The 25,177-nt window shown below is 36.6% G+C and overlaps 1 protein-coding gene across 1 annotated transcript in view; it reads right to left on the reverse strand.

Moving 5' to 3' along the window:
- Window positions 1-11,931: 11,931 nt before the first annotated feature.
- The window catches only part of UBL3 (ubiquitin like 3), an 84,203-nt gene continuing 70,957 nt past the window's right edge, over window positions 11,932-25,177 (reverse strand). Inside the window, exons 2-5 of the mRNA XM_032294400.1 lie at window positions 24,931-25,039; window positions 19,954-20,040; window positions 15,116-15,193; window positions 11,932-14,822 (exon numbers count right to left, since the gene is read on the reverse strand). Of these exons, the coding sequence (XP_032150291.1) occupies window positions 14,770-14,822; window positions 15,116-15,193; window positions 19,954-20,040; window positions 24,931-25,039 (327 nt within the window). The 3' untranslated portion in view covers window positions 11,932-14,769. The remainder of the gene's footprint in view (window positions 14,823-15,115; window positions 15,194-19,953; window positions 20,041-24,930; window positions 25,040-25,177) is intronic.

Genomic DNA, 25,177 nt, shown 5'->3' on the forward strand with positions numbered 1-25,177 from the left:
AATGCGTCTACAAAACTGCCTCTAAACTACTACTCTGGACACAGTGACTATGGGGTATCCCTCCCGGCTCTGCAAGGAGCAGCCCCTCTGCTGCTACGTCAATAAAAGCTGCTGTCTGATACCAGCAGCTCACTGTTAAGTTTCTTCCTGGACAAAGCCAAAACCCTCTCCTACTAAGGCTCAATTATGGGGCTCACTTGCCCTGCATTATCATCACAAATGAAGATAAATGTAATGATAGAAGGAACAAAGAGATATAGCAATCCTGATTGCATATGCACCTAATTACACAGCTTCAAATGCATAAAGCAAAAACTGACAAAATAAAAAGCATAATTAGACAAATCCAGATTTACAGTTGGAAATTTCAACAGTTCTCTTGGTAATAGAACAAACAGACAGAAAATCAGTTAAGACCTGAACACCATCAACAAGTTTGACCTAATTGAGATTTATAGAAAATAACAACATTCAACAACAGCAGAATTCACTTTTATCCAGAATTTACATCCCATCAAAGGGCACACAGAATTTTTACTAGAGTAGGCCCTGTGTTCTGGACCATGAAGCAAGTTTCAGTACATTGAACTAAAATTATACAGAGAATATTTTCAGTCTCTAGCGGAATTAATTTGAAAATCAATAATTAAAAAATATCTTTAAAATTCCTACTTGGAAAGAAAACACATATTGATAAATAACCCATGAATAGAAATCACAAGGGAAATTATCATTTTTTTAACTGATTGAAAATGAGAACACAATATAGCAAGGTTTGTAGGATATAGCTTAAATAGGACTTCCAAGGAAAAAATTAATCTAAGCTTTCTATCTCAAGAAGCCAGAAAAAGTAGGAGCACATTAAGAAGCGAAGAGAGAAAAAAAGAAGTAGAAAGGGAAAATAAAATGACAGTGGAGATTAATGAAATAGAAAATGAATAAGTAATCCAAAACAAAAAACAATGAAAATAAAATGCTGTTTCTTTGAGAGCAATAAAATATACAAGCCACTAGCTACACTGAAAAAAAAAAGGGAGAGAAGACAAAAATTACCTGTATCAGGAATGAAAAAAGAAGATATTGTTAGAGATTCTATGGCATGAAAAGTATAACAAGTAAACTATTAACAATTTTATGTCAATTAGTTTAACACTTGGATGAAATGCACCCATTTCTCGAAAGACACTAATAACTAAAATTAAAACTTGACGAAATAGAAAATATGAACAGCGATTTGTGATAGGGATTACAAGAGTGTAAATGTAACCCAGGGAGCGTCCCCAGCTCCCAGTTATGAAGAGGTTCTTGGCCTCTCTAGCCCCGAAGAATGGGGAAAGGGATCCCTGAGGTGCAGTGAGGTTACCATTCAAATAAATATGGTAGACCCAAAGAGTTTTGCAGGAGAGCGATTTATTAGACAGAGAGAGAAAGAGAGAGAGAGAGAGAGCTCCCATGCTGTTGTGGGAGGGGATCCCAGAGCAGGCAATCCGTTCAGGTAAGGAGCCACTGAATTTTAACACTTGAGTTATTCCCGCCCCATTCATGTTCTCGTCCAATGAGAGGAGTTCTTTCAAACTTCCTCTGGAGTCATTGACCTTTGACTCTGATACCGGATTGGCTACTTGGTCCACAGCCCTGAGTTACAGAGCACCCTCCTCCCGGAACTTTTGGGGGGATTTTTGGAACAAAGGCGCCCCACCTGGCTTTCCCTACCCCCATGGACGAAAATCAAAGAACTTTACATTTGAAACCCCTCTGGTTCCCAGATGGAGGCATGGAGCCGGGAAACTCCTGCCTTTGAAACCACGCCCCTCGTGGACCGGGAAGAGAAGGCCCTCATAAACATTTGTCAAATGGCATGGACTCGTGTAGTTAAAATAGGTGCATTTTACTGTATGTAAATTTTACCTAGATAAAACTGATTTAAAAAGTGTAGGTAGCAATAGAAATGTAAGTGGAGAGTGGTATGTACATATGTCCATATGTATTTGTAGAGATGATATATTTGTTTATTTGCTAAGGGAAGTGACCTAGTAGAATGGAAAAAACTTGATGCTACATGTGAGATAGAGAATTGCTGTCTTTGAGGGGGCAGAGGGAATAGGGTTGGCCTCAGACAGGAGCATCTAAGAGAGGAGGCAGAGCGTATGTTCACACATTCACACATATGGCAGAGGAAGAAGGAAGTTGGAACGTTTCTCTTCTGCTTTCTTCTATTTACTCTGAATTAGAAAGCAGGATGGAGGAGAAGGTGTTGGGCATTTGGGAGAAGTGGTGCAACTGTCATCCAGTGAGGTGAGTGGGAATGGACCAGGAGAAGATAGCATAATTTCTGGGTAGCACTAAAAGCTCTCTTGAGGTTGTTACCCATGTATTTCAAATTAGACCATGCAGTATCGTTTGTATTTTTCTTTAGTCCTACTTGGCTTCACAGATGCAAATGCAGAGTAGGTGAAGAGTTGGATTTAATCAGGCTTAGGATTCTGTCAACACGCAAAGCAGGAGCGGAACAAGAGAGCTGAGGGTGTGTGCAGGCAAAAGGGTGAAGTGCAGTTCAAAGACAGGAGGAGCAGTGGCCTGCTGCCTCGGGGAAAGGTGTCTTTGATGCCAGACAAAGACCCCCAAATCCTGAGGGTGTTGTAGGACCTGTGGGTTCTTGATTTCACGCAAGAGAGAATTCCGGAGTGGAACCCAGATGCAAAGCAAAAGTAACATTTGTTGAGAGTATTGCCCCATAGACAGACAAGCACAATCTCAAAGGAGATGCCTGGGTCTTGGATTGGCAGTTTCATTGATTACATTTAATATATGCAATTAGGGAAGAGATTATTTATTCATAAGTATTTTGGGGAAAGGGGTGGGTATTTCCAGGAACCCAAGACAGCCTCTTCCGCCACCATGTAGGGCTTTTTCTGGTGGTTCCCATTGCAAATATACACTGTCATGGGCAACGGGGTATGTTTTTACTATGGAAATATCTAACAGTGAGCAAATGATGTCCTTCAAGATCTGCTTTCATCCAGACATTGGTGGCCATCTGGGATCCTGCTGGTTTGAAGTGGTCTCCAGCCCTTTGTTCCCTTTATAGAGTGGTTTTCACAGTCACAGGGTGTTTTCATGCCACGCAGGCAGTCACACAATTATGTAGCACAAACCCCTGTGAAGTCCCTATCAATACAGGCATTGGGGTGCTGGGTGGAGTGAGATGGACAAGTGGGAGATGGTTGGAGAGCAGGAAGTTTGACCTTGGGCTTATGGAGCAGTTGCTCTTATTGGCAATGAAAAGATCTAGAGAATCAAAATGGAAGGGAATGGTTGAGCAGTGGGGAGAACAGAGGGACACGGTAATGGGAGGATCATCTATGCAGGTTTTGAAATCACCAAGAATTTAAAAGAAGAGGAATTGATTTAAAAGAAACAGGGTTGGAGAGAGACAGTGACAGTGAACCAAGAGTTACAGCAGAAGGAATGAGGACTGGCAGGGATCAGTGGCTGACTACCAGGAGGAGTGACAGATACCCTTGCGCGATGACATGCGATTCAGATCCGGAGGGTGGGGGAGTGGCCCCTCTGGAGGAAATTGGCTCAAGAAGCACAGGGATGTGGAATTAAAGACTCAAAGCCTCTCAAGAGACTTTGAAAGAAAAAAAAACTCCAGGGCATTCTCCCAGTGATAAAAGACTGAGGAAACATAACAAATGAAATGCATGATACCTGATTGGGGAAAAACAGAAACAGCTTAAGGAGCATTAATTGAACATTTGGGGAAATTTTAATATTGGCTGTATTGCAGAGAATGTACTTTGAATCGATGTTAAATTTTCTGAACATGAAGTGAAAAGGAATGTCCTTAGTCTTAGGAAATATATGCTACAGTATTTAGGCTTCAAGTGTCATGAGAGCTGCACTTTGAAAAGACAGCTCTTGGCCCCAAATTCTGCCTCTGTTACATCTTTCTCTGTCTCTCCTTAGCTATATGGAACAAATGTGGCAAATGTTAACCAATGCCAAATATATAGATGAAGGATACCCTCCACCTTTTAAAAGTTTTTATTAAGCTATTTTGACAACTTTTCTATAGGTTTAGACTTTTTCAAATACAAACTTGTGTAGATTTTTACATTTAACATCCTTCGTAGAGTCAAGCATTTGACACATTCCTTTACAATTTCTATCAACTTATGTGTGGAAATATTTGAAATAGTCTAGATGTTCAAAATTAAGCTAATGGTTGAAGTACCCCAAGATCAGAGTTTTTATTCTAACCTGTTTTATTCTAATTTATTCATCACTCCTATGATACCAGATTTTACAATAGTAACAGTGGAAGCTGGAAGACAATAGAGGAATGCCTTCAACATTTGGAGGGAATTTATTTACCTAGAATTCTATACTCAGCCATCAGCACGCTAGATATAAAAGAGGGAGAATCAATATTGAGTTCAACTGTCTAGTCTGCTTGCAGAGAAACCAAAAAGGTCAAATGAAGGCTATTTAGTGACCAAGATGGAGGCAGCCATGTTGCTTGAAATGGGTATCAGCTCAGTATACTGAGTATAACTGCTGGAAGATCATCACTGTTTGACTGATAAATGAGTCAAATTCCTTGGAGGTAAACAATGTCTCCCTCAGCAAGAGGGAGGTGGCCTGGACTGCTGCCAGTGTATTCCTACTGCCTTGTGTATTCCCTGGCACATGGTAGGTGCTATTAAATGCTTTTCTTTTTGCTTTGTTTTGCTGAGATTTAACTTTATACATCCAGAAATTACATACAATAAACTGTACAAATATTACAGATACAGCTTTGATATAGTCTGAATATTTGTCCCTGCCCAAATCTCGTATTGAATTGTGATCCCCAGTGTTGGAGGTGGGCGCAGTGGGCCTCATGGGAGGTGTTTGGGTCATGGGGGCAGATCCCTCATGGCTCAGTGCTGTCCTCGAGGTGAGTCCACATGATAGCTGGTGGTTGAAGTGTGTGGCACCTCCCCCATCTGCCTGGTCTCTTACTTGCTACCACTTCACCTCCCACGATGAGTAAAAGCTCCCTAAGGCCTCCCCAGAAGCTGACCAGATGCTGGTACCATGCTTCCTAGACAGCCTGCAGAACCCTAAGCCAATTAAACCTCTTTATAAATTACTCAGTCTCAGGTATTTCTTTATAATTATGCAAGAATGGCCGAATACCAGTTTGATTAGTTTTATGTGGGGGCATTAATACCCATGGAATCACCATCCATTTCAAGATACAGGATATTTTCAGCACCCCAGGGAGTCCTCTCATTCTCTCTGCTGGTGAATAGCATCCCCCACAAAAAGTGGCCGTTTTTCTATCATCATAGACTAGTTTTGCCTGTTTACGAACTTTATTTAAACGAGCTCATACAGTATGTATTCTATGTCTGGCTTCTTCCCTTGATACTGTTTTTTTTTCACGTAGCAGTTGTGTGTTGTTTTATGTTGCTTTGTGGTATTTCATTGTCTGAATACACACTACCATTTAAAAATCCATTCTGTTATTGATGGACGATGCGTTGCTTGTAGTTTCTTAATGAATTGGCTCTCTTGTGCATGTCTCCAGCGGACAGATGAATTCTTCCTGCTGGATATTTATTCTGGGGTATAACTGTTGCATCAGAGGGTATAAATACATATTTAGCTTTTGTAGATACTACAAAAGTTCTGTGAAATGATTTTTCAACTTACACTCCACCTAAGAACATCTGAGTATATTAGTTGCTCTGAACCCTGACACTTGGTATCGTCAGTCCTTTGCATTTTAGCCATTCTGGCAGGGCTGTAGTGCTATTTCATTTGGTTTTAACATGAAATGATGAAAATGGCATGCCTATAAAATGGAGTATTATAGAGCTATAAGCAAATGTGTTTTCAAAGATTTAATATTCTGAGAATATGCTTGTGATATGTAAAGATGAAAATCACATACAAACTCTGAATATAGTACTCTTTCATTTTCATTTTAATGTATACATGTTAATAAAGAGGACTAGTGGAAATTCACCAAGATAATTAAGAGTTGATTTTGGATAGTGGGATTCATTTTCTTTCCCTCATACTTTTCTGTAATCATGAGATTACAGTCCTACAATGGGAAAATACCAATTTTAAAAAACAGAAAAAAATCATAAGGCATATTTTTAGGAATAGTCTTTGCCTGGGAAAAATGAACCTTCAATGTTCAAAAAATAAATGATACTTCTCTGGGCCTGTTTTATCATCTGTAAAATGGGCCTATGTCATGAACACAGAACAGTGCTTACCATCTAAGTAAACAGTTATTAAATGATAGCCTTAAAATACAAAATACAGGATGTCTTGGAGCCACAGGGCAACTCCAGTGAGGACACTGAGAGGTGACATGGCTGTCTGCAGTTCCTTGTGGTCACAGAGCAGATGATGGTGGTAAGGTTGTCAGAGAGTGCCTGGGTCTCACCCTCCACTTCTGACAATGAAACTGGGAGAGAAACAGGTTACTCGGAGTGCAAAAGTTCCTTTAGAACTCGGAAATATAACTGAAATATAACTTATCTGGGTCTGGTGACTTGAACCAAGGTAGCTGGGCACCTGCTTCCTGTCTTCGTCACCTTGGTTGGTTTCCAGTTCTACATTAACTGTCCTTATTCCCAGCTTTACAGGGTCCTCCCTTCTACTCTTGGTATGTAAGTGTTTCTTTCTTAGTAATCTTCAAAAATTAAGGCATCTGCTCTAAGCCACAGGTGTTCAGAATTAACGTGCTTGGTATGAGGCCCAGGCATCAACATTAAAAAGTAAAAAAATTATAATTCTCTAAATGATTCTAATGTACAGCCACAGTTGAGAACCACGGGGTGTATCCCTGCTGTGTTTTTTTTGTGTGACTACAACAAACATGTACCTTTTACTCATTTTCTGGATATAGGAATGGGCAAAGATTTCATAATGAAGACACCAAAAGCAATCAAAACAAAAATAAAAACTTACAGACGGGATTTAATCAAACTGAAGAGTCTCTGCACAGCAAAATGACTCCAGCTCATCCCAGGCGTTTCCAACGTTATTCTCAGAAGTGTTTGGCACTTATTATATTCCTCTTTGATTTATATATCTGAACTCCCATTTTCTGTTCATGTCTTTTAAAATTGTGAGATTGGAGAGCTGACGTGTACCCACAATGGTCTCTTCAGATGCCTCTTTTCATCAGAATAATTTGTGACTATACAGCAGATATTTATTTTTCAGAGACCTGAACACACAGAATCATCTTCATATTTTCTCTCATCTTTTTATAAGCTAATTTCATAAGGTTTGGAGATGTTGATGTCTAACACTCTCTTTATGTATATTGTGCTTTGAATTGGAAGAAGGAAAAAGCTCCAATGAACAGATTACTACTTCTCAAGAAGTACAGAGCATCGGGTTCCACACTGAACAAAGTCAGCAGCTCCTCCAATGTATAGATTCATTGGTATTCCTATCAAACTACCCATAACGTTCTTCACAGAACCAGAAAAGAACTATTTTAAAAATCATATGGAACCAACAAAGAGCCTCAATATCCAAGGCAATCCCTAAGCAAAAAGAACAAAGCTGGAGACATCAGAGGCATCATGCAACCTGACTTTATACTATGGGGCTACAGTAACCAAAATAGGCACGTAGACCAATGGAACAGAATAGAGAGCCCAGAAATGAGGCTGCATTCTATGACCATCCGATCTTTGACAAACCTTACAAAAACAAGCAGTGGGGAAAGTTCACCCTACTTAATAAATGGTGCTGGGATAACTGGCTAGCCATATGCAGAAGACTGAAGCTGGACCCCTTCCTTACATCACAAAAAATCAACTCAAGATGGAATAAAAACTTAAATGTAAAACCCCAAACTATAAAAGTCCTGGAAGACAACCTAGGCAATGCCATCCTAGATATAGGAATGGGCAAAGATTTCATAATGAAGACACCAAAAGCAATCACAACAAAAGCAAAAACTGACAAACGGGATTTAATCAAACTTAAGAGCCTTTGCACAGGAAAACAAACTATCAACAGAGTAAACAGACAACCTCCAGAATGGGAGAAAAATTTTGCAAACTATGCATCTAACAAAAGTCTCATATCTAGCAATCTAAAAGGAACTTAAACAAATTTACAAGAGTAAACAACCCCATTAAAAAATGGGCAAATGACATGAACACTTTTCAAAAGAGAACCTACACATGGCCAACAAGCATATAAAAAAAGCTCATCACTCATCATTAGAGAAATGCAAATCAAAACCACAAGGAGATACCGCCTCACACCCATCAGAATGGCTATTCTTAAAAGTCAAAAAATAGGCTGGGTGTGGTGGCTCTTGCCTGTAATCCCAGGTGGATTGCTTGAGCACAGGAGTTTGAGACCAGCCTGGGCAACACGGAGAAATCTCATCCCTACAAAAAATGTAAAAAGTTAGCCAGGCACAAGCCTGTAGTCCCAGCTACTCACAAGGCTAAGGTGGGAGGATCACTTGAGCCCAGGAGGCAGAGGTTGCAGTGAGCTGAGATCACGCCATTGCTCTCCAGACTGGGCCACAGAGTGAGACCCAGTCTCAAAAATAATAAGTAAAAAATAAATAGAAGTCAAAAAATAACAAATGCTGGAGAGGCTGTGTAGAAGGAACACTTATACACTGTTGGTGAGGTGTTAATTAGTTGAACCACTGTGGAAAATAGTGTGACGTTTCCTCAAACACCTAAAATCAGAAATATTATTCAACCTAGCAATCCCATTACTGGGTATACACACACAAAGGAATATAAATCATTCTATCATAAAGATACATGCATGCATATGTTCAGTACAGCACTATTCCCAATAAAAAAGACATGGAATCAACCTAAATGCCCATCGGTGGTAGACTGGATAAAGAAAATGTGGTACATATGCACCATGGAATACTATACAGCATGACAAAGAATGAGATCATGTCCTTTGCAGGGACATGGATGGAGCTGGAGGTAATTATCCTTAGGAACCTAATGCAGAAACAGAAAACCAAATACCTGTACTGCATGTTCTTACTTATAAGTAGGAGTGAATTGATGAGAACGCATGGACACATAGAGGGGAACCACAGACACTGGGGTCTACCAGAGGGGTAGAAGATGGGAGGGAGAGGATCAGGAAAAATAAATAATGGGTGCTAGGCTTAATACCTGGGTGATGGAATAATCTGTATAACAAACCCCTGTGACACGAGTTTACCTATATAGCAAACCTGTACATATACACCTCAACTTAAAGGCTAAAAAAAAAATCAGCAGCTCTGCAAGGGCAGGTTTTTTCCTTTCTCCTCTACACCTTCAATGTGCTGGCTTTACCCTAAGGCTAGCTCCCCTCTGAGTCCCAATGTGGCTGTAGCAGTTTCAATCATCACATCCAGGCAAAATAATGTCCTTGGGAGTGAAGGAACTTTCACCACAAACACCCTCAGCAGAGTTCCCTCATGTCTCCTTTGCCAGGATGGAGTCCCATGGCCACTTCTAAAGCAATTACACCAAAGGTAACAGAGCTGGGAACATCCTACTTCCCTAAGCCACAAGAAGGGAAAGCAAAGTGACCACTCAATATCCCAGCAAGAAGCAGGGATGCTGGAGAAGCAATCACCAGTGTCTGCCTTAGTTTCATCATTACCAACATTTGAGTGCACATCTATTTTCACTATAGGCTCAAAACATTTTCTCTAGAATCATTCTTTCCCACTGGGCCAAAATGAATCCCAGAGAAGTTTTCTTTTGTTACTTCTGGTAACCTAACGGGATGGCATTATTGCAAGTCAAGAGTTAATCGGACTCTTAGGAAACAAGGCATCCAGCAAGGTCCAGTATAGCCAAACTACTGCATCACTACCATATCTTGTCTCAGTGTTTTCCTGTTGCAGATTCAGAACAGAAATTCACAGCCTTAATCTGATGAAGGACAATATAACCCGACAATCATATTTTTGTCTTTTTTCATCATTATCCACATACTCCCCATTTAATTACCCTCTCAGTTCTGAGTTTTTGTGTATTCTTGATATATTGTAGTTTTCCAGCTTTATTAGACCCATTTCTTTTTAACAGTAATGTATTTTTGTACCCTAGTAACAAACAGCATCTCAGATTTTGACGGTCATGTTTATGTCTTTACGTTAACATGTCCAAGCTCTATGACCTGGTATGTCGCATACATACATCTGAAGCTGAGTCACTACTGGGTCCCTATTTTCCTTCTATTCCAAGAGTTTATTTTTGAGATCTCCCCACTCATCTTCCTTTTAAATGAACACAGTATCATCCACATTTTCTCTGGCTTTTTCATAAGTTACTTTCTCAAAGTTTAGAGTATATGTTTGTGCCCAGCACTTTATTTCCAACATAAAGTCTTTTGACAGGTTTGCTAGTTTGTCATGAGTTCTTGGGCAAAGCAGTGCCCTGAATATTTATTTAAAAATAATCCTTACAACAACCCTCTAAACTAGGTGTTATTTTTATTTTATATATGAAAAAGCTGAAGCTCAAATATTAAGTAACTTTTTCAAAGTCACCCAGAGCAAAGCCAGGCTGACTCGAAAGCCCAGCTATTCTTGAGGTTTTCTTAACTCTAAGGACTGAAGAACAGTATCAGTCAAAATGCAGATGTGTTAAAATTATCAGACTTCAAAAAAATGCTTCTGAGAAACACTGGGGGAGAGTGGCATCCTAACTAATGGAATCCAGGTAAGCGATGCCCAGGGAAAACCATGTGATAAGGAAGGATATAAGGGGAACCAGGCTTCAGCATGCAGAGAAAAAGAAAAACCATCTCATCTGGCAGAAAACCGAGAACTGAACTCCCAGATGTCTTCTGTATGTTCCTACAAGAATTCTGAGGGTCTTGCTCTGCCACAGTTTGTCCTGGCTCCCCTCTAGGTTCTGCTGCCTCCTTGTATTATTTAACTATAGCTAAGTTTCTCCCACTACCATTGTACGACTTCCCTTACATCAAATAAGCTCCAAGAACGTGTGTAGAAAATAAAAGATACGAAATAATGTTTGAATGTATAATTACATTCTAAAACCAGCCAGACTCTTGGCCTAAGACTTCTTACAACAAACCACTTCCAGAGCCATTTGAGAAAATGTGTCTACCCAACTCCTTTTTTATTGGTTGACTCATATGAAAGAGATGGGCATTTCCTTTCCCCAAATGGGAATTTACTATGCCCACTCCATATTTCTTGAAAGCTGTTATTTTAAAAAAGAGGCAGAACAGGAAAAATTAAAAGACAAACATCACTGTCGAAGACTACAAAATAATGTAATAAATGAAATTAATTTTCACAGTTTAGTACTGGATTAAACTCTGATATTTAAGAATTAGATGTCTCTTAGTTCTATCCATGATCTCTTTCAGAAGTCAACCTAACACCTTCTGTGTAAAGGGCTTCCTAGAAGCCGCTGCCCTCTGAAGAAAGCACACCAAGTGGTGGGGCCTAGGGTAAGCCAGGAATTACAGCCAACCACCAACTGCTCATGCCCAAGAACCCCACCCTTCTGTGGCCATAAAAGCTGTGCCTAGGCTCCAGCACAGCCTGCAGCTGTGTTTCAATTGTAGCTGTGTTTGTAATTACAGGTCATGTGCCTTCTCTCAGGCCCACCTCCCACCCCAGTCATTCCGTTTGGCTACCAAGTGACCACATTACAACACACAGATGAAAAAAACAAAACAAAACTGGAATGCTCGCAAAAGTTACAAATAAAGACGGTATGAAGGCATATTGAATTTTGGCTGATACTTCTCTTTGATTTTGCTAAACCATAGCAGAGTAAAGGCTAGCTCAATGTTGGATTTTACTGAAGAGTATCATAAACTGACAAAGAAAAAAGACAAAAATAGTAGAGAAATAAAGAATAGGCAAATACACCAGAATTAGGAATAGAAGTTGTTTTAAAGAAGAGAAATATTCTACAACAGATGAAGAAAGTTTTAATTTCTTTGCACATTAAACATTGTTTACCACAATCAGCTAAGTAACATTGGTCAAGATGAATTCATAAAACTTAAGATAAATGTTACGAGGAAACTTCATTTAATGTGAATGGTAATGTTAGATACTGTATTTTTCATGGTAAAATACAATTTATCTTGAAAAGAAGGCAAATAGTTCAGATCAGGGAGACATGCTGAGGTTTTAATAAAGAGAAGCTTTGCCTTGTCCAGAACACCTGACAACATTTAGGACAATTTAGGTAAGAGATGAGTGAGACACCAGCGTCAGGCAGGGGCACAGGCTCATCCTTCAGGCTTTATGTACATTACTGGATCTGTGCAGCTCTCACCTTTAGATAAGTGAGCTGTATTTTTGGCAGAGGGATATTCAAAAGTAGCCATGGATATGAGTAATCATATTCTAACCATCAGGCAGTCCAAGGAATTATTTTGAAAGGGACAGCTGAGTATTTTCACATATATACTATTAAGGCATCTAAATTTTTGGTGTTTTCAGGATATAATTTTACTGCTACTTTTATTCTTTTTTCATTTTGTACAACTATGATATTAGGTATTAAGCGACACAATTCTTTCTCTACTAGTGAAAGTTTATCCCACATCAAAAACTCTAAATTGAGGGAAATACATAATCTGAGAGAACACAGAAAAATATATTGAAAAATCAAGAGAATTATTTTTAACCATTATAAAAACAAAATCTTAATTAACTGATAGTCTTTAACTTAAAAAAAGTAATTAGAATGAAAATAGGTATTAAAATTACTAGTTTGTTTTACAAAAGAATAGAGCCATAAATTGTTTAATTGCCCAATTAAGCAACTACCAGATTCTTTAGTCAACACTAACAGAATTCACATTTCAGCTAGTCAACAAAGCATATAAATATTTAACATCTCTTGAATATAACATTTTAGTGATTAACAGAGACTGCAAAATTCTATCCATTGTTGTGACTGTGTACAAATTAACCAGGTTAAATATCAAAGATACATTGGGAATACTCCCCAAACCAAAAACAGAATATTAATTAAATGAATTTTAAAAGCTTAAGAAATAAAAGAATGAGACAGTGCTTAAACAATTATTTACCTAATCAAGACCTTTAAAATTACCACCAAAATACAATATGATTTTTTGTTTTTATTTAGTTTACAGGAAGAATCTGTAAGTACAGGTTGCAGAAAGAAAATGTTTAGTGCTATTTACATTTGTTTTAAAACTCTGCTCTATACAAATTTAATTTTGATCTGTATGAACAATATTTCTGTGGATCTACTGCATATAAAGCCTTTTCATCAAAGCATTAACAATGAATAAAACAACCTGATTACATTTAAACAATGCTGACCATTTGAAACCATTTACATTTAATGTTTGTAAGGGCTGTTGACACTTAGTACAGAATGTAATGTCAGTCTGCAACTTCATTTTTATAGAGGCTAAAGTTATTTATATGGAATATTGTTCTATATACTACACGCCAATCTATATTTAAGTCCTATAGTTAGGTATTTTATAAGTCTTTTATTAAATATATTCTACACGTATTTGTAATTTCATCCAGGAAGAATTTCTTCCCAGTGAAAAAATATAAAATCTTTGATATTTTTACAGGTTTAGATGAAACTAGCTCATGCTTCAGTGCTGTGCAAATTGTTTTTAGCATATCAATCTTTAAATTATTGGTACAAAGTAAAAGAAAAAGTGGCATTCCTATTTGTGTATGCCATAAAAATCGGCTTTTGATTTTAATACAATTGCAAGCACTAATACCAAATGCAAACTATATAAAGAAACAAAATTAGAACTATGGAGTTTTTTTTTTAATTTTAAGAATTCATCTGAACTCTCTAAGGAGTAAGCATGACACTGGATGTGGTTACAAATTAACAATAATTATGGAAAATTTCAATTCGCTGATATTCAAATACATAAAATTAATCAATGAGGTTTTCTAATATTTCTGCACAATAACGAAAGCCGATGAGTGACTGGAACCGCCCTCCCACATTAAGGCTAGGAGTCGCACTCTCACCTCTTCTTGTGCTGTCTAAACAAGCACTCAGTTGCTGTAGGATTCAAGAGTGCATGTCTTAAAGGAAAAAATCAGCCCTCTACTGAGTGCTTTAAACAGGCACATTTTTTCATTTGTTGCAGTGAAAATAGTCACACTCAGTTTAGTATTCTGTGCCGGTGCAGCCACCACAGCTGACTTTGGTAGAATTCACCCAACATTTTAGTTTCTTTTCCATTTTTTCCTCTCAAGTTTGCCCAGTAATTAACTTCATTAATTGCTGAGTGTCTTCTAGTGTGGAATTATATAAGTATTTTTAGGTACCATAAACTGTTATAAATTCTGCTGATGAGGAAAATAATGTCAATCTTTTTTAGTGCAAATTGTATTTGGAACGCTTGATTTATTAGTTCTGATGATGAAAATTTTGTGGCAGCAAAATGGTTTCTGCTACGAAAGATAACTTGTTAGTTTTTCCCCTGGAGACTGACTGCATTCAAAAACCAACATGTTTTAAAATGGCTAAACATAAAAATATAAGAAATAAAAAATCATAGTGAAAAATGTTCTTGGGTTCTTTTTACTTTCATGGGAAAAGATGACAGTGTTCATGTGGTAATTCAGTTCCATGGATTTACAGGCAGACTGTTCTGAACAGTTTCTGAAGCAATGTTGGGTCTTTTCTGTCCCAGCAGCATGAAAGACAAAGACTATATCACATCACACTAGGCAGACAGTGTTTACAGGATTACACAACAATTACTCTCTCCAGTCTTTTCACGATTCCTCTGACCTAGAGAAAACGAAGAAGAGCCTCATTTATAAAAATTCTAGAACTGGAAGGGAAAGGCAATCAAGTGTAGGAAGTGGTTTTGGGTTTTTTAAAATGTTTGCACTTTTCCAAAATTAGAAAGCTGTGATAAATGTTCTTTTAATTTTAGCATGTTTCAAAAATGTCTGGTTACTTGCTTGACAATCTATATTCATGCAAACTTCCCTTCCCTCAGAATGTCCAAGAAAAACCCAGAGTTTTTGAATGCCTGTCTTTGTGCATCAACTGAGACACTTTTCCAGTGCATGGCTTACCTTGAGAGTTTGGCTCTGGCAACGTCTCTCTGGCCACCAAATGCATCACTGTAGTTTTGCCAAAAGGAAGTTTTAATGCTATGTGAAAAGCAAAAGACAATTTGTTACACATATATCAACCTATTAAAATCACTAACCAGATTTAAATCCATTTTAAAAATTGATTGCCTTTTTATGACTTTCTCAACAGATTGAACTTCTCAACTCAGAGTACCTTTACAAAATTAGATTAATATTATCAAAAAAAAAATTTTTAATTTAAAAATTATTCTTCAGAGTTATAGCCACTTGCTTGACACATTTATCTCTATTATTTAAGAAATGATATAAGAAAAAGGATGCAATTAGCTAATATCAGAGACAACCTTTAGACGAGAAAAAATTAAACATTTTTTTAAAGAATATTCTTTTCTAGATTAGGGGAAAGTTTAGATTAAGAGATATTCATTTCTAAATCTAAGTACTTGTCAATGGCCTAATAAAACTACTGCACTGAACACGCTACTATGATGTAGAAATGCAAGAAACTAACTTGATTTTAAACATTTATTCTCACTCCTGTATTTGTCCATTGGAATTTTCTTAAAAAGATTAGGTTAAAATAATCACTGTCTTGACATTATCAATAATCATTGTTTCCTAATCAAGTCTTTATGAATTTTTTTCACTCATAAATTTAATAAATTTTATTATGAAATATTTCAGACATACAATACACACCCATGTCCACTAAGGCAAATACAAACACTGAGTTTCGTGGTAAATCCCCTTGTTACTCTGTATATAAAATCAGAAGCAGCTGGTGTATTTAACTTCCAGAACTGTTTCTATAGTTGTGATATTTTAGTTCTGACACCTCAAACTACCTCCTCTTCAAAAACTACAAACTGATGTAAGGCTTATGATCATTATTTAGCAAGAGTGATCCTCCAGCTGCCTGCTTTTTAAAACTTGCCCTATAGGATGATGGTTAACATGCATATTTTTAAGAGAATCATAATTACTGTAATTACGATAAAATCTATTAGTATAAAATCATAATTATAAAATCTTATGATTATTATCATAATCATAAGAATCATAATGTTCAAGGTGAGTTCTCATCTTATTTAAAGTTAGCCAGCCATTATTTGGTCTACACTCTTAACCTCTGATGTTCAAATGAAGCACCATGGCCCACAAATACATAATGAAAAAAGGGAGGCTTTTAGAATAACTTCCTAGGCCTGACTTAAATTAAAATGTAAATAAGACTTTATGTTATTAAAATTTTCACTAAATACTTGGGGAAGCCTGATCAACATTTTAAACCTTGAACTGAACTTAAAATGCACACATACCAAGCTGTATATCATTCTCATAATCATCCTCTTGACTCTAATAATAGACAGACCTGGATTCAAAATTTTCATCTCTGCTACTTCCAACTGTGTAACTCTCAGATAATTACTTACCCTCTCTCTAAGCTTCTGTTTCCTCGATTGAACTGGAGATACTAATTCTATTACCTGCCCTTTACATCTGTGTCCATTAAATGAAACAATCCAAGCAAAATACTTGCCCAGAGCTTGGCACAAAGAAAGCATTCAGTGTATACTACCATCATCATTTTGAGATACCAAGGAAAATGAATCTGAGAAAAAAGGTGGGTGAACTGAGACATAAATGTAAAAAAAAGTCAGACAGGCCTACTAGAGAGCTCCTGAGAGGCTTACCATTTGAAGTTACAAATGTAATGCATGGGAGCTGTTATCTTTCTTCTCCATCTGAATTTTACTGAATTTTAACTAGAAATTGTAGGTATTGATGTTAATAATATTTAAAAATGTGAAAGAAGAGGAATGCCAGAATCTAAAATGCAACATCTTCCTTTTACTGTGGGTGCTTCTGCTTTCTCCTATGACATTCCTACAATATCCAGAATAGAGGTTTTCAACCGTTAGCATATGTAAAAATCACCCAGGAATTCAATTCAGTAGTAGAATTAGGAGATGGGGGCTGGGGACAGAGGGCATGCAGAAATCTGCATTTTAAAATAAGTATCCTAGATGAGTCTTATGCCCACTGTTTCAGAACCATGTTTTTGGAAATGCTAATCTGGGACATATTGAATGCCAAAGCTCTAGCTAATCATCTTCTTCACCCTCCAATTAACAAGGCTGCTGTCACACCTTTCCTTTAATGAACTGAAACTCTCTCTGACTATAAAGGTTCATCTCAAAAGGGGGATTCAATTCAAGAATGGCAGAGAAGGCCCAGGCTTCCTACTTTAACTGTCCGCATAATGGCTGAATTCTACTCAAGGCTGAGTCCTGGTAATTCGCTGCTTGACCACCATCTATAACAAGGATCTCACTAACTTTCCCTGGCAGTCTATTCTTTCTTTAGCTAGTTCAATGTGTTTACATATTCTTTCCTATATTGAATAGAAAACTGTCTTTGATTTCCAGTTATTGATTCTAAGTCTAATTCACAGGGCTACATAGAGTAAGTTCTAGGGCCACGCAAAGCCTTCTTCCACACCAGCCACTCAAATATTTAAAGATGGTTGCATTTCCCTGTGTGCTCTCTTCTTTATTATTCACATTGAAGGATACAGGGAGGCTAAAAAGAAAAACTGAGACCCAAAAGACAAATAGTTTAATGATGTTATCCAAACTTGCTCAAACACACAGCTACAATGATTAACGCGGAGGTCCAGGTCATGCTTCTACGCTGTCTAAATCACTAAGGCCAGAGATAATTTATTGTTTTTGAAAAGAAGGACAGCAACACAAAATGACAATAATAATTACATAAGTCAATCTGTCAATTATTCTAAAACAAATTTCAAAAAAAAATACTGGTAAAAATTTATACTTTAGTCGGAATGAATCAATAATTTAGATTTTTAACAAATTCTATGATTTTTAATATGAAGTTCAAACTTTGAGGTCACAACAGAAAAGACAATTAACGAATGCAGTTGGTGGGAAATTGCTCACATAGATCAATACTCAAAGGGAAATGGAGCATTTCAAGGTTCACTCATATAATCAATAGATTAAATACAACCATCATTTACCAATTTTTAATTCACATAAGATCTTGTATGAGCCATAGAGAATTTTACAAACACAACAACATGGCCTGATCCTTAATAAATGTACAATATAGCCAGGGAGCTTATAGTCATTCCTTATATTAAGAGCATTAAGAGTTGGTCTGTCTGTCTACACAAAAGCTATAAAAAGAGCTATAAATTAAAAAAAGCTATATTTTAAAGTACCAGATATTTCTTGGTAGACAGCAGCATTTTTTTAGACCACTTATACTACTACTAGTGAAACTTAGTGTGAGATTATATCCCGAAATTTTTTACTTATGTGATACTGCCATAAAATCATTTGCATTCATCTACTTTGGCCCTTATTGCCCAGTATTTTTACCAGTGGATTTTATCTGTTTGTCCTGTGTAATACTAGAACATCCTCAAGGGAGAGGTTCTGTCTTATTCAATACTGTATTCCCAAGTGCTGAGCACAGTGTTGGCACATAAGAATTTAATAAATACATGCTGTGTTCTCACTCATAGGTGGGTGTTGAACAATGAGAACACATGGACACAGGGAGGGGAGCACTACACACTGGGGTCTGTTGTGGGGGAAACGGGCGGGACAGCGGGGGTGTGGGGAGTTGGGGAGAGACAGCATGGGGAGAAATGCCAGATATAGCTGATGGGGAGGAAGGCAGCAAATCACACTGCCACGTGTGTACCTATGCAACAATCTTGCATGTTTTTCACATGTACCCCCAAACCTAAAATGCAATTAAAAAAATAAAAAATAAAATAAAATAAAAAAGAAAAAAAGAAAAAGAAAAGAAAAAAAATAAATACACGCTGAATGAATAAATGTAAATATTCTACCTTTAAGGAAAAATAGATTAAATATTAGCTTTAGAGGGGAAAATTCAGACTACATTTAGTGGAATAAATATATATTTAAATAGATCATTTCATTTGCCTATAAATTTCCACTTATCTGAATATATTTGAAATACCTCTTTGCAAAACAAAACAAATCCAGTTGATGGTAGAAAATGTACCCCATAAGGGGGCACTACTGAGCTACATTTCTGCAATCATAAAGAACAATAATAGCTAACAATTAAGGTGTTTACTATGTGCCAAGCACAACTTATGCATGCAAGCACTTTGAATATATAAACTAATTTACCCTTTCTTAACCTATGAGGTAGGCACTACTGTAATCTCATTTTACTGATGAGGAAACTGGAACACAGGCTGGTTAAGTCACTTGACCAAAGTTTATACCAGCCAGAAAGTAATGAAGCTAACACATAGCAGTCTAGTTCCAAAATCTGTTCCTTCAGCTACTACACTAAAATGTTGCCCTAATGTCAGCCACTTTTATTCTCACGATTAGCATGATTAGCAATTGTGTCAGATAGAAACATCTGAAAACATCCCTTCATATATCTGAAAACTATCATAAATTTTTCCTAGTTTGTGTGTCCAGTCTTAAGTTTAAAATACTATATCTGAATTACATTATTCAGAAATATAATAACATTACATTTATAAAATAGTAGGTACAGTATAGAATCCTACCTATACTGGGATAGAGTTTATTTCACAAGGTAGTAAATACTTATTACAGTCCTAAAATTAAATTTAACAGAATATACAATATGAAGTAGTAGGCATACCAGAAATAGGCAGAATTCAGTTTGAATTTATCCTTTTTTTAGTAAATACAAAGACATTAGCATTTAAAACAAATGAATCATGCTACCAAAAGACAGACATTAAATCCTATTACAAAGGTGGCTGTTACCTCCTAAAGTGACATTTCCATGTAGAAATCGTCCTTGATAAATAAGTCGAAGAATATTTGGACTGCTGACCTGCTCTTCTTCCCAGTCTGAAAAGAATCCAGTGAGCTGGTTAGGTATATTCTAACAAAATAATTACAGTACTAATATATTGTTTTAAAAATTCAGGCCCAAATCAGTTAGAATACAAAGAAGACTCTTGGAGCTTCCAACTATCCAAAATGGTAGCCATTCATATATTCACCACAACCTTGGTTCTCGCTTACTCTTCTTGTTAAGTAGCAAGAGTTACAAAAAGACTTGTTTTTGCTTCTTAAAGAATACTAAAATGAACCAAATTGTAGTCCCCAAGTTTACAAAGTTAACACAAATGAGTTGGGAAAGACCTACCGAGTAGTAAAAAACAGCAGGCTTAACAAAGATCTAAAAAACAATTAAAATATCGATACTGAGAATAACAAAAAAATTAAGTATTTACTTTTGGATAATGTTGATTATCTTATTGTCTTTTTGAAGTCAGTTAGTAAACATTAGAGAAGACACAACTTTAGTTCACCTCACCCAAAATGAAGACTTAGAAGAAACCCAAATAATAATATATATTAGGAGGTACTGTACAAATATGAAAGCCAGAAAAGTGTACAAAGAAAATCAAAAGACAAATTAGCAGGCAGAATAGGTAACAGAATATTTAACTTCAGCCTATAATTTATATTATAGTAAAATATGGAAATCACTCCATTAAAATAAAGATTTAAGGACACTGGTGTTATGATAGGGTAAGGGTTAGTAATTTTCATGAGCTTGTAGATGTAACAATTTAACCTTTGATTTTATTAATGATATGAGAATTCCTTTGTCTTTTTTGTCAATAATTCTAATATGTTTGTTTCCTATAGAAAGGGATAATGGTTAACACAAAAAATAAAATATTCTGAAAAGAGAGAGTGATAGAAGAGAAAGGAAGTAATCACAGACTTTTTTTTTTTTTACTTTTATTTTTTGACTGTTCAAAAGGATGAATATGAATTTGACAAAACCATTGCCTCTAGGTGACTTAGGCACAGCAGAAATCGGCAGAGGAGAAATGAATCCCAATCCTTTCCTGCCCCCGCCCCACGCCTTTAGTCTGTTTCCCCTTCTCTCTTCAGCAAGCCTTTGTTGCCTTCTGATCCCATTGCTCCCAGGTCCCTCCTATTCTGGAACAAAGATCGAATGTCTCTAACACTATAGTATGAACTGCTTTGAATTCATCACTTCCCAAATTATTGTTTAATAGAATATTTCTGGTCAAGATGGAAGTGCTCCGTAGATACAAAGGTAAATAACAGTAATTGTTTAATTCACCAGAAACAAAGACTAATATTCTAAAAATACTTGAAAAATTTTTTTGAGATGCAGAAACCCGAAGCCACGTTTCATTATCTTATACAGAGTGTCATGATTTCCATGTACACACCCACCAGTGTAATATGCTATCTTTCTTCCCCTCGCCAAGGATCTGAAATTTAGAGAAACCTTAGAACATAGCTTAAATGAAAAATTTCAGGTGTTATTAACATGTCCTAAGTGTAACAGATTTCTTTGAACCTTTGATCCAACAGCTATGTGTCTTACTATTCCACCCGTTAGTAATATTTCCGCTAAATAACATAAGGGTATACTAAGAAAAACTATTTTTTTCAACAAGTAAATTGCACAAAGTATTTTCTTTTATTGATTTAATATTTGCTGCACATTTGTTATTAGGATCAATAAGTATTTACATTTGCTGATCTTTATAATGTTATGTGATACAATATAGACTTAGATTTTTAATTTAAATGCTTTAAATAAAATTAAAATTAAAGTATTTCTCTTTATTCCTTGCAGTATATAAAACTGCTGAATAGATTTGGCGACCTGAGGAAATACTGGGAATCAGAGTCTTTTTTTTAAAAAAAATAAGGGAAAATCCACTGACACAATCAATTTTCAGTACTGGTAGATGGTTTGTTCATTTGGGATTCTATTTATGGCAAAGACTTATACTTGAGTTTTGCTTACCTTTAATCAGGATCTTTTTAAGAAATTTAAACTAATTTTAATATCTAAGTAATTATGCAAGTAAAAGTATTTATTTTACCTCGTTATAATATTGCCCAAATAAATTTCAGTGATTACCCTTTTTTGCCTTGTGTTATCTCTTCTGTAATATCCATATATCAAAAGCTATTTCTACAACCACCACCCCCCCGAAAAAAATCTCATAAAAGTAATCTTTTTGTATCTCACTTAGAACATCACTCTCAGATATTTTTAAATGCTTTTCACACTGATAGTTATCTATTCCTGCCTGGCTATAAAGAATAGCCAATATTCTTAGAGCCCAAATTTAGTCTTCTTTGGCTTTTGTAAAATTCCTTCTTAGCTATAACCTTATAGCTTCAGTATCTCCCTGATTTAGAAACTAGCCCCTTGGTTACTAATGGGAGGAAAGATCCAGTAGTTGAAAGTATTTGTGTGTAAATCAGTATTTCTTAAATTTAGGCCTATGAATCCACAAAGACATGTGTTCTTAGGGTCTAAAAGTCCTTTTCAATAAGTTTTAAATTCTATTTTCATTTTAATTAAAATCTGTAAAATCTGTAATGTTTATGAAATCTGGAAGAGATTATGTAGATGATTTAAATAGTCACTTTATAACCAAGTGCAGCCTTGGGATTTTAGTACTCACGTGTGCATTAAATTTACGATTGTACTGGTGCCAAGCACTCAGTAATCCTTTAATTAAGACACTAAAGAGATAAGAACAGAGGTTCACTTAACAGGCAAACGATGCATTGTATCTAAGAGAAAACTGAATGACAATGTTATACTGTATAAATAAAGGTTTTATGGTGACTCTACAGGTAACTTGCTCATCAAACACTATGTAGGAACACGGGCATGACAAACTCAACAGTATTCATGGGGTAAGCAGTGAGTAGGCTTTGGCAAACATACATCATCTAGCACATTAATGTTGTTAATTTGAACATTATTGGTTTCAGAGTTATATTTGCATTTTCTGAATCGATCTTTATTTTTATGATTGTGTATATGAGTTAACAAGAATAAGAGTTTGAGTTTACATTTCCACATTTTAAAATATGCATTATAATAAAAATAATTTAAGTCAGCACTAGAGATCTACAAGAATCGTCTTCCTCTAGAAAAGTTCAATATATTATTTAAGGTTGAGAAACACTGACCTAATTGATTCATTGTGTACATATACTATGCTGTCAAAACAAGCCTTGTCATTTAAAAGTTCAAACTGCTTCTGCTAATAAAATTAAAGTGAAATCAGCTGAAAAAAATCATATCACTATGATACATGACATAGGATCAAGATGACATTTAGGGAAGTCCAAAGGAAGAAAATAAACCACAGATTCATTTGAGGAAGGCAAGTTGTTCCCCTCCCACACCTTCTTCGAGACAGAGTCTCACTCTGTCGTCACCCAGGTTGGAGTGTGCAGAGGTGTGATCTTGGTTCGCTGCAACCTCTGCCTCTTAGGTTCAAGAGATTCTCCTGACTCACGCTCCTGAGCAGCTGGGATTACAGGGGCACACCACTACACCCTGCTAAATTTTCTATTTTTGGTAGAGACAGTGTTTCACCATGTTGGCCAGGCTGGTCTTGAACTCTTTGACCTCAAATGATCTGCCTGCCTCGGACTCCTAAAGTGCTGGGATTATAGACATTGAGCCACCATGCCCAGCCAACAGTCTTAGCATTATATAAAAAATCAGAGAAAGGAAGAAATAACACACACATTTTACAAGACTGTTATGGTTACTGGCTTGAAAATGCAAAGCACAGACGGACATTAATCATCTTGACCTTGTAGTAGTTCAGAGAATGTAAGAACTGACATGAATTAGAAGTTAACTTTGTTTCAAACTCAATTTTAAATAGACTAAAGAAGATCGTAGAGAATGTATTATCATCTGTTAAAAACAGTGGTTCTTTCCTCTTTGTTTTTGGTAAAAATTGGTTTATTGATATGAAGGTGTGTGCATATTCACTATTTTGTGTTTTTTCTTTTCTTTTCTTTTCTTTTGAGACAAGGTCTTGCTCTGTTGTCCAGGCAGGAGTGTAGTGGTGTGATAATTGCTCATGGCAGCCTCAAACTCCTGGCCTCAAGTGATCCTCCTGCCTCAGCCTCCCAAGAAGCTGGGACTACAGGCATGTGCAACCATGCCTGGCTAATATTTAAATTTTTAGTAGAGATGACATATTGCTATGTTGCACAGGCTGGTTGCAAACTCCTAGCTTCAAGCAATCCTCCTGCCTTGGTCTCCCAAAGTGCTGGGATTACAGGTATGAACCACCATCCCTGGCTGCATTTTTCTTTATTAAAAATATTTTTTGGCTGGCTGTGGTGGTGGCTGACACCTGTAATCCCAGCACTTTGGGAGGCCGAGGTGAGCAGATCACAAGGTCAAGAGGTCAAGACCATCCTGGCCAACATGGTGAAACCCTGTCTATACTAAAAATACAAAAATTAGCTGGGTGTGGTGGCGTGCGCCTGTAGTCCCAGCTACTCCAGAAGCTGAGGCAGGAGAATCACTTGACCCTGGGAGGTGAAGGTTGCAGTGAGCCGGAGGTTGCAGTGAGCCGAGATGGTGCCACTGCACTCCAGCCTGGCAATGGAGTGAGGTTCCATCTCAAAAACAAAAAAAATTTTTTTAGTGTGTTCACTTACATTTAAACAGTTCTAAAGCAGAAGCAGAGCCATTGCATCCTGGGCTCTTTTACCATTTGAGAATGAGACAGCTGAAGAGCAAGATAAGGAAGGATACAATGAACCTCTAAATCTGAGCCTTATACTCTCAAGTTTTAGTTGTTCTTTTAAAAGTTACATGTTTATAACAGTTTCAAAATGTTTGTGAGACAAGGTAGGGCATAAAGAATCAACATTATTCATGCTCAAGAGAAAAATATCACTCACCCATTGGCCAATTGTCATATACATGCTTTGCAATGTCAGAAGCAGAATCGTTAGGAGAAAACAGGAACTCTTTTGTTTTTCCGCTTACCAAAATGAGGCGCAAATTTATCTGAAAGAAGACAATGATTATTTTAGTATACATCTAAAAATTTTTTAAGTTAAAAAGACTCACAGGCTTTTCATTTCAATCACATTCTAAATTATTACCAATACCATATTGTGCCTTTTATTTGATTAAATTCTATAA

The sequence above is a fragment of the Sapajus apella genome, unplaced genomic scaffold (assembly GCF_009761245.1).
Source record: "Sapajus apella isolate SASKATOON/1434 unplaced genomic scaffold, GSC_monkey_1.0 scaffold32, whole genome shotgun sequence".
In the NCBI taxonomy this organism is placed as follows: domain Eukaryota; kingdom Metazoa; phylum Chordata; class Mammalia; order Primates; family Cebidae; genus Sapajus; species Sapajus apella.